This window comes from Rhipicephalus microplus, chromosome 3 (genome assembly GCF_043290135.1).
Source record: "Rhipicephalus microplus isolate Deutch F79 chromosome 3, USDA_Rmic, whole genome shotgun sequence".
NCBI classification, from domain to species: Eukaryota; Metazoa; Arthropoda; class Arachnida; order Ixodida; family Ixodidae; genus Rhipicephalus; species Rhipicephalus microplus.
The window spans coordinates 144,232,716-144,250,992 of record NC_134702.1 but is presented as its reverse complement, the minus strand read 5'-3'; the positions used below and the strand labels follow the sequence as shown (position 1 = coordinate 144,250,992).

Here is an 18,277-nt window from a genome sequence, read left to right as displayed (position 1 = left end):
GCTGTTGCAAACGGAGCCACTCGAGTTCCATCTGGTGCTGCCACTGCAGTTCCCTTTTAGCCATCTTTGCTTCACTTTCTTCTTACAGCTGTCGCTCCTTTGCCTCTCTTTCTTCTTTAACACTCTCAGCTGCCAGCCTTACTCTCTACAGCTCCAACTTTAATTGCTGCTCTCTTTCTTCTTTCAACCTCTCAGCTGCCAAGCTTTGTCTCTCCACCGCCTGTTTTTCCTTCTAGCTCACCCAAGGAGGCAAAACGCTACGTTCTTTCGTCAGCACGCATCGTGCACCTCAGCACTTTTTTATTCAAACATACGGCTTCGGCTTACATTCAGTGTGATTGCGAGCTAATGCGCAGGCACATCGCGACATCTCAAGCCAGCCGTGTAAAAATGCCGCTCACGATACTGAATTCAGACATTGGTCGTGCACTTTGTCTTTATGACACGGTCATTTGCTTCTACTGCACTATTTATTGAGAAAAGAGCCAGCAATTTCTAACTGAATTTGAGAAATAATGGTAAATTCTTGCCTACGTGTTTTCAAGAACCTCTACTACCAATCGGCAGCGTACTGTGACCAAGCTGAAAAAGTATTGCAGAACTCCTTTGTGGACCATAACCATACATGAAGTATTTAAGTTGCCCCGCTGTGGTGGTCTAGTGGCTAAGGTACTCGGCTGCTGACCCGCAGGTCGCGGGTTCGGATCCCGGCTGCGGCGGCTGCATTTTCGATGGAGGCGGAAATGTCGTAGGCCCGTGTGCTCAGATTTGGGTGCACGTTAAAGAACCCCAGGTGGTCAAAATTTCCGGAGTCCTCCACTACAGCGTCTCTCATAATCATATGGTGGTTTTGGGACGTTAAACCCCACAAATTAATCAATCAAATCAATCGAAGTATTTAAGTTACCACGCACCATCCTTCTATCACCGGAATCATGACCGAGTCACATGGCAACCAACAAAAAAAGGCTATGGCGACAGGAGAATTGATGACGGAAGACGGTTGATGACCGTTGGTGGAATTGTGGCCCAAGTTGACCTACTGAAGAGCACCCCTTGTTATCAAGGGTGTCCATGTTGATGCGCGCCTTCCGTCCTTCGTCGAAGGAACGAAGGAAGGATTGCAGAGGAACAGTACGAAACACGTTGTGGATGCACGAGGACCAAACGCCACGACTTTCTAATACTCGTACCAAACCTTACTCTCGCTCTTCAATAAAGCACTCCATGCATTTGTAGCGGTGGACACGCCCACGGCATTGGATGTTGTTTGAAGACTGGTGTACCTCCTATATTGTGTAGCTCTCCTTACCGCTGCCAATCACAGTGGACTACTTCGATACGGCGGAAAGCACCAAACTGAACGCAACATCGTGAGCAGGTCGGGGCATGTAACTTCTCACAACCCGCTTAGGTCCCGCGGGTGTTGGAAGGGTCGAAACAGTTCCACTACACTTCATCTTTCGCTAGGTAAGTTATTTGGTCCTGCGGCTTAAATATTCGGTTAGTTAGCTCTTTAAGCTTACGGTGTCCTCACTAGAGAGTTTCTTTTCAGAGCGGAGCTGTTTAGGGTCAACGTTTAACTGTTATGTTCGTTCAGAAACACTTAGCGCAGAGAGAGACTATAGGCATAGATTATCACTGCAACATTACAAAAGCATGGACGAAAACAAGAACAAACGGACGGATGGACGCACGAATGGGCGGACGCTTTGCCTAACTCATCTTTCGTTCCGTGGATATGCTGTGACTTTTTTTGCCATTGCTGTCACCATCGCCATAAAATCTGCAATGTCTAAGGGCCATAATACAGCCCTGTGCATCGTAGGTTTTATCTGTGATTGAAAGTATGCGAGGGCAGCTAACGATCACGGATCCAGAGGAGAAGAAACAGGTCGGCCATCTCCAGCCGCATGAAAGGCCCATGGGAGTCCCGAAGGGGGAGGGGGGGAATGCGTGGCTTTGGCGGCAAGAGCTGTGTCAGTTTTGCATTATTTTTGCGGGAATGGATGAGTATGCAAGTGTATATCATCAATATATACACCCGCAGACTTGCATCTTGGATTCATTGGCATCTTAGATATCTTGCGGCACTGTGGAACACTAAACACTGTAAAATAATCAGTTCACATTCACCTATTCCGCTCACAAGCACGCTTTTCATTCACTCCTGCGTGCCTCATGCACCAACTCGTCGTTTTTTGTCTTGATATTTGGTGCATGTGCCCTAACAACTTTATAATGTGGGTGAATAAGCATGGCACCTACACGTCGTTGACGCTCCCGACCTGTAACCCGCTCTAGTTTGCGAACACAGTGACTTGGCACTGTGGTTGCTTGGCGCTGTGACGTGGCACTTTTCTTCCCACCGTGCGGGAAGAAAAGTGCCACGAAGAAAAGTGCCACGTCAGCATGGTGCTTCCCCATGGGAAGTCCACAGTAGTTAAGCCACAAGTCAATCCATTTTGCATTGTCTCTGGGCTACACCGGTATCTTGTGGAGGCGGACGATGTCGGCACGAAAAACTTCGGCAAATGTGAATGAACCACTGACAGCTTTGCTAGCTGCAAGACATTACTGCGCTGCAACTTTTAACAACCAATTACGACGATCGACATTTTAGCAAATGCTGCCTTGGCAATCAGCAAGTGACATAATAAAACAAAAACTTTTTTGAACCGTACAGAAGGCTTCCACAGGCTGCCACAGACTGCCACAACTGAAGAACTTACTGCTTGGAGGTAAAATTATATCGTGATATATATTTTATTCTCCCTTACGCGCAACAATCACTATAAAAGAGTACATTTTAGCTCGCAGAAATCATATTAGCGGCTGTTCATCACCGCCGACTGGCACCGCTTCGACCATCTGGTCCACTAGGACCGTGCCGTGGGTCAGGTTCTCTGCGACCGAGTCGTTCGAGGTGCCTTCCGCGTAGCCAGATGCAAGCCTCTCCAGTTGTCGCACTAGGGCGGACACGTTCTGGGCGAGGTCGGAGCCGAGTGGATCGCGTGACAGGCGCCACGTGACTAGGGTCAACAGTGCCGACACCAGCCATAGAATGACGCCCGCCACCAGGAGGCCGCGCGCGAACGGCGACCAACGCCACGTCGCCATCAAAGGTGCTTCCGAGAACGCAGCGCTCCGGAATTCTGCGCTTGGCCCGACAGTGACCTGTAATATGCAAAAACAGAACAAATTCGCTTATGCTGACGATATAACATGTCATGCACCTTCCTAATATATTATGTGGGGTTTAACGTCCCGAAACATCCACATGATGGCGAGAGCTCCACACCGCAGTGGAGGGCTCTAGGAATTTCCGCTACCTGGGTTGTTTAACGTGTACTCAAATCTGAGAACATGGGCCTACAGAATTTTCGCCTCCATTGAAAATGCAGCTGCCACAGCCGAGATTCGATCCCGCTAGCTGCGGATCAGCAGCCAAGTGCCTTAGCCACTATGCTATCGCGGCGGGGTTATGTATGTGCCTTGAAATCTCCAAGTGGCATGCATGCTATGTACATCGGACACTTTCTGTGGCTTAGGTCAGTGATGGTAATGAAATTGACTTGTCCTTGACGAATGTAGTGTTGACATACCCTCAAGAGCTTCCTAATGAAATTATTCTATGTCACTTGTGGCATCCAGACGGCACAGGTACCATGGAATTGACGCACAAGCACTTGCATTTGGCTAATAGTTTCTGTGGCTGCCAATACCTTTAAGGGCTAGAGCACTTTTTTATTACGCATTGTGGTCTTCAGTAGACAAGCTTCTACAGTTTTTAAGCCAAATGAGGAATAACTACTGCTCATTGAATTCTTGTTGTGAACAGTACTCATAATGCAATGTTGACCCAAACAAGGTACGTTTGCTTTGTCATGAAGCTGTTTAAAACCATGGAGGAGGGCCAAACTCGGGCAGACTGTTGTGATGTATAGACCCTTGGCATGATGATTCAGCCACCATAATTGCATTTACCTTACATAAACCAGTGTCAAAACCACCTTGTGCAGACTTTCAATTCATTTTTGCATTCTATCAGTCCTAATAGTGCGCCATTTCTATATACGCTATAGCTTCGGTTCACTTACACGACACGTTCACCCTTGAAGCTTTGGTGGCACAATTACATGCATTCACCTTGATCGTTCATCCAAAATCGACCTTCTGCGAGTGTTGTGCGCACGTTTAAAGTACCGTATGAAGAATCGGCATGTGCTACAATGTTCAGTTCTTCAAACTGCGCTTCAGAATAAATGCAGCTTCTTTTACCAATGCATATGATATAAGATCATAATTACCTGGTGTTGCCTGCAGATGTTGCGTCTCCTAAACCAACGCATGTTTGCAAACAGCTGTAGGTTTGACAGCTGGAGCAAAGCAAGCCCAAAAGCTCTTACGCATGCGAAGATTTTCTGTGTTTACTACGCATTTTTACTTCAGTTGTTGGCCTTGCGTAAGCCATTAGGTCCTTTAAATTGTTTCATGTGTTTCAATGCGTTCAGGAGATAAAAAAGGGCAATTCATTTGAAAAAATTGGTTTGCTGGAAAACTAAAGGTGCAAAAACTAAATAAAGAGCATTAAAATAAGGACACGAAAATATAGGTAGTCGTATCTCTTTTTTGGTGTTTATCCCATGCGCTGCGTTCTCTCAAGCCATACTTTATCACTTCAGCCAGTTATTCATCAGGTTGCAGCAAACTTGGCGTTTCACACGGACCATTGTCACCGACACCGATGTCTCTCTCTCTCTCTCTTTCTCTCTCTAGGGCGTGGGGCAAGCATAAACAGCACCCACAAACACATGCGCAGTTATGCGGGGTTCGTGTACTTAGCAGTGACACGTGGTCGTAATTTAGATGATGAGGCAGTACGCTACGAAGCTTGATGACGCGTGTTCAGATCCAGGCCAAGGCGGTCAAGTTTTTGTGGAGGCAAAATACAAAAACACCCGGATACTCCGACTTTCGCTCACTATGACATGCCTCATAATCAATTTGTAGTTCCTACACACCAAACATCTCATATGTGTATCTCTTCTGAGCAGTGTAACCTCATTAGTAACCTGAAGTTGTGGCGACCGCCACGATTACATTCGAAATATGGAAACCGTCGAATCAACCAGAACGGCTGTCATGGCCAGTGCAACCGGGTACACTTTCAGTGCGGCCGTCTTCGTGAATATTGAAGATACCTTAGATTTTAATTTACATTGTTGGGATCCGATAAACTCTGTGCATTGTAAGTTTACTTTATGATGTCTTATTTTCTTCATGATCCGCACTACTTTCATACAAATGGCTAACGTTGAATTCAGTGTGAACTGCCATCGTGCATGTAATATGCATTTATTGATACTTTCATCACCAAGCCAATGGTAAAGATGAACACTAATAGTGGTGTGGTTACGTACAGAAAATTCAGAGGGGAACATTCCAGCAAGGTATTCCTCGATAAGTGAGAGCTACTCACATATTGATTTTTGCGTTAACAGAAAGCAGGCTCGGTTGTAAGTTTGGTTGTACAGTGTCAATTTTTATGAAAGGGAACACGCGAACGTGGGGCCCGCGCACTCCGGCGGCTGCTTGTAGCGCGTTCAAGCGGGAGTGATAGCAACCATACCCTCTATACCCGTAATCTAGTGGCGAGCAACAAAACAGGTCTTTGGTGATATGGAACCGGCGGCGAAAAGTTACGCCCGGCCTCTTATGTAATCCCCTTGAAGGGGAGGGGAAGGTGGTTGTTATCTTGCCGCCGGTCCCATATCACCAATGACGGTTGTCTTGCTCACCGCTAGATGACGGGAATAGAGGCTGTGGTTGCTATTGCCCCCGCTTGAACGCGCAGCTGCCGCTGGAACGCACGGGCCACGCGTTCGCGTGTTCCTTTTCATAAAAATTGACACTGTACATGAGGACGATACATTTTGTGCGCCTATGATCTTTGACCAGATATCGTATACAGAAGCAAGATTTGTTTACATACAGAAATCAGGTACAAAGTTGGTGATAGCCTTCTTGCAGCTGGTGCATTCGCACCAAGAAATAAATCAATTATGTTTCCCACCCATACTACTGCGGTAGTAATTATATGGACACTCTCCACTGATATTTGCCGCCGGGTCACCGTCGCCTTCACTCACCGTATATGTATACGTATTATATGAAAACGCAAGAAAAAATCTTCAAAGACTCCGGCACGTGGAATCGAACGTGTAGTCGATTGCGAGGCGTTAACCACTGAGCCACCGAGGAGCACGTCCTTCAACGCGTGAACGTCAAGCTATTTATTGTGCGCGAGGCCCACCACTGAAGGCACGAGCGCTGCAATCGCTGTGACGTGCAGGGTTGCATCACATGATACCAATCCGCTCTGGTGAAGGAAAGCTGGCGGTTGGATGCGTTGTTTTTAACAGCGACTTTACGGTGTTCTCATTTTTGAACAGCGTTGTATTGCTCCGACTTCATATGTACCGACTTCTACCGACTACACAATGTGGAAAGTTGTAGTAAACGCTATCGGCAGCGTGCCACAGTGCGCTACGTACGCGATGCCACTGTCGCTGCCACTGGCAATTCTACTGTCACCTCTCTTTTTTGTCGTTGTTGTGGTTGTTAAAAAATTGAGCCCATGGGGTTAGAATGGGCACTGACTTTAAATGTTCACATAAAAGCAGAACGTTTCAGTTGCCGCACGGGAGCCTCGGTCACAATTCAAATTGAATGTGCAAAGAGTCCGATTATGTATCTTTTAGAATAGGACTCTGAATTGTCAGACAGACAGTCAAGAGATAGCCCGGAAGTCCAGTTTCTTTCCCTTTATTTTTTGTTATTTTAACCCTATTCCGGTCCATTTCATGGCCAGTTGCTTCTGCGTCTTCGGCCAGCCCGTTCGACAAAACCTTTCTTAGATCGTACATGTGCGCCCCAGTCTATGCTAAAGCTTACTTCTCTCGCTGCACTTTGTGCCACCACCATCCTCCTCTCCCGGCGTCTGTCAACATGAGTGAACCCGATCACACGGGTTTCCATCCACCAGTGGCGTAGCCAGAAAGCAGCACACCAAGCCCGTGCCACCCTCCCCCTCACCTTTTCCTAAATTTTCCTATGGTATATAGCGCACAAAATAAAGATTACCTACTCCTGTCTGCACGGCCCTCTGTTCCAATCAAGGTGGTACCCCCTCCGAAAAAAAATCTGCCAACGTGCCTGGGGTCCGTGACTTTAGATCGCAGGTTTCCTTGCTCATAGATTATGTCTGTAGAATCGGCCCATAGCCAGTGTCACTTCCTCTGAATGTTTTTCTATACAGCTGAAACTTGGTCAGCTTCGAAAACAAATTCGTCTTCCAAGAGCTTCCGAGAAATATCAGACAGCTTGAATGAAATTGCAAAAAAGAAAACAAAAACTGGACACAGACAATTTTATTGAAACATGAAATCGCCGTTTAGATCACAATACGCAAGACCTCGTAGCATGCTCAAGGGCTTAAAATGATATGGTTAGCCGATAGCAATTTTCATATCACGACTTACTCCTTTGTACAATATCTGGCAGTGAACCAATATCATTAATAGTTTTCACCCATGTGTGGATCGATGGAGATCGAATGTGCAACGTGTGACCACCGTAGAAATTTCGTGCAATAAGTATTAGGAGCGTACTATAGAGAAAAGTAACAACTCTGAATGAGGCGCGAGCGTGCGTGATTCCCAAGTTTTCACGTAATCATAACAGAAAGGCTGCGGCTGCATGCGGCTGTAAGAATGCTGTGTTGCTTCAGACAAAGAAGGGAATCCGCTTGCACTGTGCTTATAAAGATTGTGTGTGCTAAATATAAATGTAGTTGGCGCATGCTTTTCATGTCAACCGTGGACCGTTTTTAGATGCAAACCTACAATGAATGAAGTAAGGTGGTTGCACGCATTTCTTGCAGCAGAGTTTCTTTATTGTTAATACCCACTTGAATCTCAATTTCAGCACAGAAAGAGTCAACACATTTTAAAGAGGCGGCGCGCGCAGCCACGTTCCATTCATTACGTCAAAAAGTGGGTGGTCCACATAGGTATCCATAGCAGACGACGTCGGCAGTCAGGCATTGTGAGAAGAGTCACACTTTTCCGGGGCAGTTATTTAACACTTCGTGGAGTCAGGAAAAAAGCTGCAGCCGTACCTTATTCATTTTGTTGAGTGAAATACAAGAATAACAATAGAAAAGAAGGAGACGCGAGAAGGCGGCGGAACAAATTCAACCACGTACGTCACAGGGACGCCTCCGCATAGTGGCGCCATGGTATGTCCTCGCATCCAATATCTACTACTTACCGCTGGTGACGGAAATGTCGGGAGAGGGGGGGCAGGGGGACTATCTCGTGTTTTCAACATTACCAGCAAGATGGCGGAATGAGCGCGTGGCAGCGTGTGTTTTAATATCCCACGCGTACTTTTCCCCTCAAAGTGGAGAAGGTAGAGGCGTGTTCACGCACCGTTATCTCGCTGGGGGGGGGGGGGCACGATCGTACGTCTTGGCTGACGTTGGGCTTTCGCTGAACGTTTCTGTTGTTACCGGGTGCACAAAGGTCACTGTAATCATTTAACAGTCTCCGTTTGCGAAAAGGGCGCACTTTTCAGTCACAACGAAGTAACAACTGAGACTATTAGTCGCATGTATTTGTACCTGTGAGTACGTTTTGTACGTCATTTGTGCGTGAGAAACGCGGGGCACGTTTCCATCTGCTTGCTATTCGGCGCGCGACCTCCCAGTTTGTTGCCATCGCGTTCATTGCTTCTCTTTTGCGGCAAAGCTATGACTTTTTTTGTGTCTTCTTTTCGTCTTTAGGCTCAGGAATAAATGAAGATGCTTTATCAGACGGAAACAGCCCCAGGCACACGGTTGCCAATAACCTAAGTTGTTGTGGGTCACTTAGCATCAGTTTGCTTTCTACTTTGTTTCTTTTGCAGCCCGTCACGATGCATCACGCGCTCGGCCCGCGCAAGCGTTTAGGACAAGTAAAGCTAAGCGCGAGACGCACGTACTCGCACATCTTCCTGGCGAAACTTCTAGCTTGCACAGCGTTGCACCTTATAAATGAAACAGAGTTTATTAGATGCGGAAGCATCTTATACTCGCGCCTTGTAGTGCGCCGTCCGCGCCGTCCGCACCGCCTTAGTTGAGCTAATTCATTACGTCTGATACAATAATCACTCGTTCTCTGCTACTGCAATATTCACGCGTTCATCAAGTATAAGGTTATTTGTTGCACTTCAAAAGCATACATGTGTCCGAGTTAAAACGGTCAAAGTTTCACATTAAATGCACCAGGAAGGTAAAGTATTGGTACGGAAACCAGTAACACAAACATGAGCTTGTACGGTAAAGTTAGCTATTTAAAACCTACGCGAGCGTCGGTGCACACTGAACCATGCCTGTGTATTCAGGCATGTGTCTAACTCTGTTACCAGCCACTAAACTGTTTTAGCGGGACGGCTCAGTGCTCTCCCATAGTTGAGTACGAAGTACTCAAAATCGTTCAACATATTAGATGCGGAAGCATCTTATACTCGCGCCTTGTAGTGCGCCGTCCGCGCCGTCCGCACCGCTTCTCGAACATTCGACAGCTGACGCGCGCGCATGCGCCGTCGCGCCGTCGCCCACCATCTGTGCCGCGCGCGCTTCTCCTTCGAGAACATTCGACAGCTGACAGCGCATGCGCCGTCGCGCCGTCGCCATCTGTGCCGCGCGCGCGCTTCTCCTTCGAGAACATTCGACAGCTGACAGCGCATGCACCGTCGCGCTGTATATATACTCAAGGTCGGCGCTCGCTCGCTCAGTTGCCGCTCGTCCGTTGGTTCGTCGCAATAAATAAAACACCGCCCTTTCGCATACGTGCCGTACGTGTTCACTCATTTAACACCCCATTTCACAACCACGTTAACCAATTTAGCCATCGACCCAAGTAAGTCGCAATTTAACACCCGTTAACCAATTACATGCTTCCGCATCCTCCTCAGTGTTCCCCCGAGGGAAGCTGCGGGCAATTTTTTTTGGTTGTATTCATTGCGAGCACCAAAAAAAATACTTTTCACGTTGGTCCTGTAACGTGGCACGTCCATTGATTGCCGAACATGGAAGTGTCTCCAGCAAAGTCACAATCTTCAGCGATACGCAGCAAATTAAAACTAAATTATTAATATTTATTTACTCAGGAATCCTGCAGGAATGTACACAACGAGTTTCAGGTCATTTGAAGAAACACGCAGCGTGTGACGCACCTTCAAATTTCGTGTACACAATTGTGCGCGCCGTGACATAAGGGCGTGACAATGTTTATTCTATACCTGGGGCTCACGGCGGGGCTCCGTCACTACTGGTAGACTGCCTCCGTCGTACTCTAGAGGGATCGGAAGCGGCTGTTCCTCGTCCGAAGGTGACGACAGCCACGCGGGTGACGTCAGGGTTCGCGTGGCAGCCAACAACGAAGGCGTCGCCAAAATGAGCCGGGGACCCGAACGTTGAGGTGCAACCTTCTTTTCGGGGGTGCACGACGCCGAAAGGACCAGCGCAGAGTCAGAATCACGCTCCCTGGGGCTGCTCCAGCCGGCCTGCTCACCGAAAGTCTCCGTCGAAGGGTCTGTCGAGAATGGGGCAAACTTAATGATCAGCCTGCCTACGCAAACTGCAGACCGATGTTTCTCCGAAGAGTTCAGACCTGCTGTTGGTGCAGCCACATTATCTACGCAAGTTTATTATTCTCGTCTTCCCACCTAACTCTCTGCCTCTCGCCCCACCCCTCTTTCGCATGGTTGTTATTTCTTGAATTCCACTATGTTCTTGTTATTAACCACTGAATATCTCTCCTTCTGGTTTATTGCCCTCACTATGCAATTTATTTTTTTATTGTTTCGACTGAGAGGTCCTTAGCCAGCGTGTGCTCCCTGACGCACTTTGCTATGAGGTGATCGAGGTATCTATACACTTTGTCATAGGTTGCCTGTCAACGCTACTGTTGCAATCTACAAGCCACTAATAACGCGATTTTTTATCTGTTTGTGGTCCTGCACTGAAGCATTTCCCAGATACGTTTGGCAGAGTCTCGTGAGTACGATTGAATGATTTTTTATTAAGTATGCATTCAGGTACACGGGCATTGCCACATAATGGGCAAGTACAACCCTCGAAAATTGAAATGTGGCATTTTTTTATTATTATTACAACGGCTGCTATGAGATATTGGCAACGAATTGCATCATCTTGCTACGTATCTCGTCATTAAAAAGACAAATAATTGTTCATTGGGGCAGAAGAGCTGATGATCATCAATAAAGGTAATGCTGTCTGTCTATGGTTGAAGTTGCGATTACGCCGATATTGCACAAGCTGTAGATGGTGAAAACGAAAGTACCTGCATTATGTGGCCCTAAATATTCGCGTTTCAGTGTGACACTACTTAGCTAGAGGGCCAACATGCGACGAAATGCACCACATTAAATAGTATATTATCCCAAGATTGGTGACCCCACTTCTAAAGCAGTTAAGGATGCCACAATGGAGAGCTCCAGAAATTTCGGCCACCTGTAGTTTTTTAACGCGTACCTGGATCTAAGTATACGCAGTGCTGAAGTATTTTCGCCCACCGCGTTCGTTCAAACGATTGTCTTCCGAAATCGGACTCACAAAGCCGGTCCAACGGAGCCTCGGAAGCATCGGGAGCCTCGTCCTGGGACGTCTGTTCTGGGAGGCCTGCGGTGGCCGCGTCCACCGCTGTGGCCGAGCTCTCGCTGGCAGCGACGAGCCGGCTCGTGCCGCCGTCACTCGCATCCTCTGACGCTGCGCTGATCACGTTGCCCATCTCGATACTTCAGGAAGACCGGCGAACTGAGGACCATTGGCTTCTCATCTTCTTCTTCGTCGAACCTCTATCACCATGCTCCTTGAAAGCGATGGCGATAATTATTTGAGGTGCCACCAGTGGCAGCAGACCGCCCCCCCTCCAAGGTTTGCGCCTGCTCCCTTTGCCTCCCCCCCCCTAGAGCAAGCATAGACAAAACACAACACACATGTTCCAAGCCTCCCTGCTCCCCTGAACGAACTCACTTATCATGGATGACCCCTCTGTGAAAAAAAAAACTTCTGGCGCTGCCCCTGATGCTTAGATAAAAATTAAATCGTGTGAAATAACTGGGACACTAAGACAAGAATATATTCAATGCGGGCGAAAAGTTCATATGCGAGTCAAATAGATGTATTAGCTGAATCAACCACTAGTATTACTTCACTTTGTAATCCTACTAGAGATCTTTGGTGATTAAGAGGTTACACATCATGATGAAAGCTAGAATGTGAGTGGTTAATAAGTAACGCTTCATCATAAGTGCATCTGTAAGCTTTATTAGCACTTTAAAATGATTAGGCAAGACTGCACGATCCGCCTTACTCTTTGCCGATTCCTTCCAGTGAGTAGGTGCCAATCATCTAAGGAACATTATCATCATCAAGTTACACACTGTGAAAATTATTCCCAGAACATCGAAGCGTCTAATAACGCTACCTGCGTGTAGGTCGTGCCTCAAACCTTTCCTTCCGCATCACACTTGGCAGGCGCTTTGGCATTTGCAAGTTGTCTATGCTATATCTATGTCATAATTTTCAGTTTTTCGCTGTAGATTTTTTATCACTGTTTATACTGTAAAATACTGCAGCGTCTAATTTAATTAGATGGCGCAGCCACACAAGACATAGTTTTTTTATTCTGTAGTTTTGAAAACAATTTCGGAACAATGTTTAGCTTTTCTGGTGGCTGGCTTTTAGATTCGTCGAATAATAATAAATGACGGAGCCAAGTCGTTTATGGTGACCTACCTGTTCTTAGGATAACTATTCTTATTTAAATAGTGTCTCATGACTTGAAATGCAAGGAACAAATGAAGACTGGGTGTGAAACACTCAAGTTTGCATTGGTATAAGACGATGCAAAATTCTTAAACTGTTTCTGCTGGTAACAAAAAGGAACTGCTGGCTTGCTTTTTTTTCTTTCCTTGTCCTGTTTTGGTTCTGGTTAAGAAGGGTCACATTGCTTCCCTATGTTGCTTAGTGTTTTTATTTGGGTAGCCACGAAGCTGGCAACTGTGAAAGACGTTCTGTTGTAATAAAGATGGGCATACTCTGCATACACAACACACGTACTAGACAGATGGTTGCGAACTAACCGACCTTCAAGTGGCAATCTTTCTACGTTTCTACGTGATCCACACGTGGCCGAGCGCTTTGCTGAGCAGAATTAGAGCACCTGATTTGGACATGAGCACCGCTCACAAAAGGTAGATCGCACATTCAACATCTGCTGCAAGCCGACATCACCGCTCTGCTGAATTCAGACCTTGAAGCACAGAAACTTCTCGCCATATACGGTAGTAAAAGTGGCCTGTTTCGAGTAGTGTTGGAGAGGTCACTTGACCTGCGCGAAGGCGGGACATTAAGCTGCTCCTCAGCTTTTATGCTTCTTACTTATTTTCAACCGGATTCCAAACAGCAACCAAGAGCTGCTTCTTCCTTTATTAACGGTCACGTTCACTCATTCATTACGATAGCAGTTATACGTACCCACTCGCCTCGTTTTTGCCGTCACCACGGCCGTCATGTCCCGGTTATGTTCACTTGTAAAGCCATATACAAAAAATAAACAGGCTAAATTCCGAAACGCGCCCCCTAGATTCGAATGTGTCACCGCTCACTGCTCAGCGCGCCGCGTTGAACAACTTTGTCATGCGCCATTCGTTCTCTAGCACTTTCGGTCTTGGTGGTACACCTCTACTCTACAGCCCCTCAGCAATGATACCAAAATTGCTCATTCTCGGGGCAATACTTCTTCAATAATCTCAACTTCGACTGACATTGCAATTGTGGCATGTGCGTGGGGGCCACAAAAACAGAACAAAAGCTTGACCGAAGTCGTTGGTGAATCCGAGGCGCGTAAGTTGAGGCAGGTAAGCGCCTTTTTAAGGAAGGCCTACCAAAGCAGTTTCAATAACTATCCCACTGGGAAACAAGACGTCATTTCACGTTCTGTGTATTCTATTGAGTAGCAGCAGGTATGCAGAGTCCGCCTCGGTGGAACAGTGGCTACGATGCTCGGCTGCTGACCCAAAGGTTGTGGGTTTGATCCCAGCTGCGGCAGTCGCATTTCGATGAAGAAAAAATGGTGGAGGCCCGTATACTGTGCGATGTCAGCGCTCGTAAAAGAACACGAGATGGTCTAAGTTTCAGAAGCTCGCCACCAGGGCGTATCTCGTGATGTAATGGCGGTTACGGGACGTTGATTGTCGGGTACTATTAGCAGGAATAGCGAAGCCATTTTTCTCATTTCACAGCCACTGAGCTATCATGACCCAATATGCCGCCATGTTCACTTATTCATAAATATTTGCACCACTGATTCCATTTTCTAGTTTATGTTCTTCCAAGGTCCTAAGTTTTAGGAAAACAAGTACAGAAGAAGTCTGCAACCAAAATAAAATCCAGCAATATCGCCTTTGAACTTGGGCCGATCAACTTTGTCAATGTGGAGGACGCGCGTGGCTGTTGAACACAGGGCACAAGGTGGCATGGTGGAGGCCAGTTTGAAATGGTTAACGTGATGACACTTTCAGGGTATACCGCGACATGCAGAGTGGCGCCACGTCGGTAACCTTAACGTCATCGGGTTTGTGAGGCGAGAAATTGGGCTTCCGAAGAACGGACGATCTGGGAAAGCCAGCTTACAAAGGAAATGGTATTACCCATCAAGTCAATCGGCTCCACAAGTGTTGTAAACATAGATACATTGCTGAGAAGACATTAAGAGATGTTTCAAGGTGGCAATATATGTTGTCATATTCCAAGTTTGAGGCCCTAGGACCCTTTCTTATATCATTCTAATATTAGTTTATCCTTGCTCCCAAGTGGCACCAATGACACTACCATTGCTATTCCCTTCGTTTGTCTACGTATAGGTCACGTTGCCTTTCGAAAAATGTAAGGCATTTTATATGGCTCAAATATATTCCATCTTGCACGCCTGCCAAAACTTTCCCCTTTAGAGTGTGTAGCACCGAACCAAAGTCCAAGCACCGATATCGAACTTTTTTTTCCGCCAATGACTTAGTTTATTCGGCCACGTAGAAGATGCCAAGGATTGCACTTCACTGCTTAGAAATGCTTCAGTACACATTAGTTCTTCGGTGGTTTTGCTCACAGACGGTGTGGAGATTGGCTCGAGCCATATTCAGCTTCGTTGTGCAAAAAGTTAACCGAACACGAGCAAAGACCAGTAGCATTGCGTTTTCGCGAATTCTTTTTCATTGTTTATTGGCTGCTGGTATATTAAGAATGCAGACATTAAGCCTATGAACACAATACATAGAGACATGAACGCATGTCTGCGGATGCCTTTATCAGACATTAAGGCGCTCTGTGTGCAGTTGCCAAGCCAAAGAACGGCGCATCAAATCACCGTATCCGAGCACGTGGTCGTCATACGCCAGCCTCTCATCCGGCTCAACCTCGGAGTCTTCAACGTAGCTGCACACGCTAGCATGCCGCGGGTCCATAACACGCGCGCTCGTCGATGGCATCAAGCTGAAACCACCACGCGCCTTCATCTGCACCACGTCCGCAACCCTGACAAGTGCGCGCGACGTCACACCGGGTGGCTCAGCGTAAGCAGGTCTCAGTACCTTGGACTAGCTGATCAAGGAGGACTCGTTGATGCCAGTCATCGGACGGGGACCAACGAAGGTGTACCTTAGAAAGGTCATGGCCCTGGCGTGTTGCTGGTTGCGTTGGATGAATTCCTTGAGCGTGCCGTGCCGCCGGGGAACGACGACATCTCGGGGTGTTACCGCGAGATGTCGCGTACTTGAACGGAGACGTCACGAGTTCATAGACACAACTCGTCACTGCTTCATCGTCGTCTTGCGCTACGTCCAGACGAACGCGCAGCTTGTCCTTGGTGGACGTTGTCTCTTCGTACTTTCGCTGCAGCGCGGAGAGATAGTCGAGGCCAGTACCGAGACTTCTGACGTGGAAGACGTAACGGGAGGCGCCGAGCACGTCGTAAAAGGCGAGAAACTCGGCGAGCGTCATGGGGTCGGGATCGCCTTGGTGTCCAACCGTGACGCACAGTGCGAAGGTGCCGGATCGCTTAGGGACCAGCTCAACTTTGCGAGGCCGGAGCCACCCGTTGCTGTCGACGCCCATGTAAACTAGAGACACAAGGCGCGGCAACAAATCCTTCCGGCGAGTGGGGCAGCTGACGAGTAACGGTTCAAAGCCACCTTGGTGCCCGATTGGTGACCACGATGCACGCACTGGGTCACCCGAATCTGAGGTGTCCTCTGCAGTGGCAAGGCAGTTTTAGGAAAGCGTGCTTATGAGAACACATCGATAAACGCAAATACATTATTAGAAATATAACAAAGTATTGTTTTATAAGGCACTGATTAAAATATCACCTAAAGCTGCCATTTGACCTAACTCATTTATTGGTAACTTCTTAATGGGATTTGGTGTCAAGATTTTTTAACCATATCGGTACTGCTCTGCAGGATGACTCAAATCTGGATGGTAATGTGAAAAGAGACCTTGTTCAGCAGCTATTCTTTAACACATATGCGGGTCTCATGAGGTACCTCGCGAAACAGAAATTCTTCTGGCCAGTCTTGTCTCAGGGCACGCGGGTCACCCAAACAAAGCGCGATTAGGCTCATTATGATTGCAAATTATGCGAGTACCATTTAACAATGTCACAAACATTTGATTCTTCGTGAAGCCGCGGGCCACATGCGATCCGTGTGTTTGAGGCCCCTTCTCAATACCTGTACAGTAGTACCGTCTTTCACTACCTCAACCTCGTCTCTCCCTTATTGGCTTTGTGGTAGCCTCATTCGCTTCTTTAGTGGATGTCGCGGACGCCCACTCTAAACTCCGTCCCTATTTCCACTCCTTCATTTTCTTCCCATACTTCCTTCCCTTTAGCACTGATGCGTGTTATCAAGTGGTTGATTTGGATTATATACTAAACTGCTCCTTTGACCAGTGACCTCACAGTCACGGGACTTTCCAGGCCCGTCCCCGTCCTCAGCTGTGGGACACGTGCTGAGAGGAGTGGGGCGCGCCAACAAAACTGAATATAAAAGCGAAGCTCTTGAGCTAGTTCTAATTTATATGCCATATCACGATTCACAAACGCGTATATGTCAAAGAAATAAATAAATTGGGTGAATTGAAGGGCTCACGATTAGTCCAGGAAACATGAAGAAGGCAATAAACAGTAATAAACAAACAAGTATGTGCTTCTCCGCGGCCTATCAGAAAACTGTCATCATCTCCACGTATACACACAATAATGTGGCTGGAGAGATAGCTTCCGTAGTAGCTCATGTTTGTAGAGCATCGAACGCGTCATTAGAAATTCGCAGGTTCGGTTCTTCACCACGGATAGTTATCTTTTCACCCACTTCTCTTTCTTTAAAATAACAAAACAATATGGTCTAAATAAATTCCTCCATATTTTCCTTGGCATTATTGTTTATTACATCTCAATAATTTTCTGTAAAACACGGAAAAAGAGCCTTTAAGAATGCACTTTTTTCCTTAATTCATTAACTAGGGTCCCGTACTGGCCGACTTGGTCCCTTTAGGTTGTATACGAGGGACTCTTAGTCAGCTGCAACCTCGTAATAAGTTCACGTTCTGTGACGCCGAACAAGCTCATAGAAAGTGTGTCACATTTGCCGCCATGGCTACAAAAGTACCAGCGTCTCCAAGTACCACCATCACTCCAAGTACCACCATCTCGCATCTTTTGATGATACATTCATCATGTACAAGTAGCCCCATCCAGCAGACATTCCAAGGACTAAAGCGAGAGGTGGCTACTACATAAAGGAGACACACGACCGACGCCTTAAGAAGCTTCGCCCATAAAACGTCACAGCTTTGCAGCAACGGTGATGCAATGAAGGCGATATAAACAAATCAGAAGGTTACGCACACAATGGCAAGGAAATCTAAACGGGCCCCGCGTTTGGCTCGCACAAATGACGCACAAAACGTACTCCAAGGTACAGATGAACGCGAATAAGTGTCTCAGTTGTTACTTTGTTGTGTCCGAAAAGCGCGCCTTTTACGCGAACGGAGACTGTGCAACGATTGCAGCGACCTTTGTGTGCCATGTAACTACAACTAAATCATCATCATCATCATCAGCCTGTCTACGTCCACTGCAGGACA

General features: G+C 47.0%; 1 protein-coding gene across 1 annotated transcript; it reads right to left on the bottom strand.

Annotated features, from left to right (window-relative positions):
* Positions 1-2,762: 2,762 nt before the first annotated feature.
* Positions 2,763-11,858, bottom strand: LOC142802985 (uncharacterized). The gene is made up of 3 exons (XM_075888077.1): positions 11,684-11,858; positions 10,348-10,640; positions 2,763-3,177 (listed from the first exon to the last, which is right to left on the bottom strand). Exons 1-3 carry the CDS (start codon positions 11,856-11,858, stop codon positions 2,824-2,826), a joined length of 822 nt encoding a protein of 273 aa, XP_075744192.1. The 3' UTR covers positions 2,763-2,823.
* Positions 11,859-18,277: the final 6,419 nt, after the last annotated feature.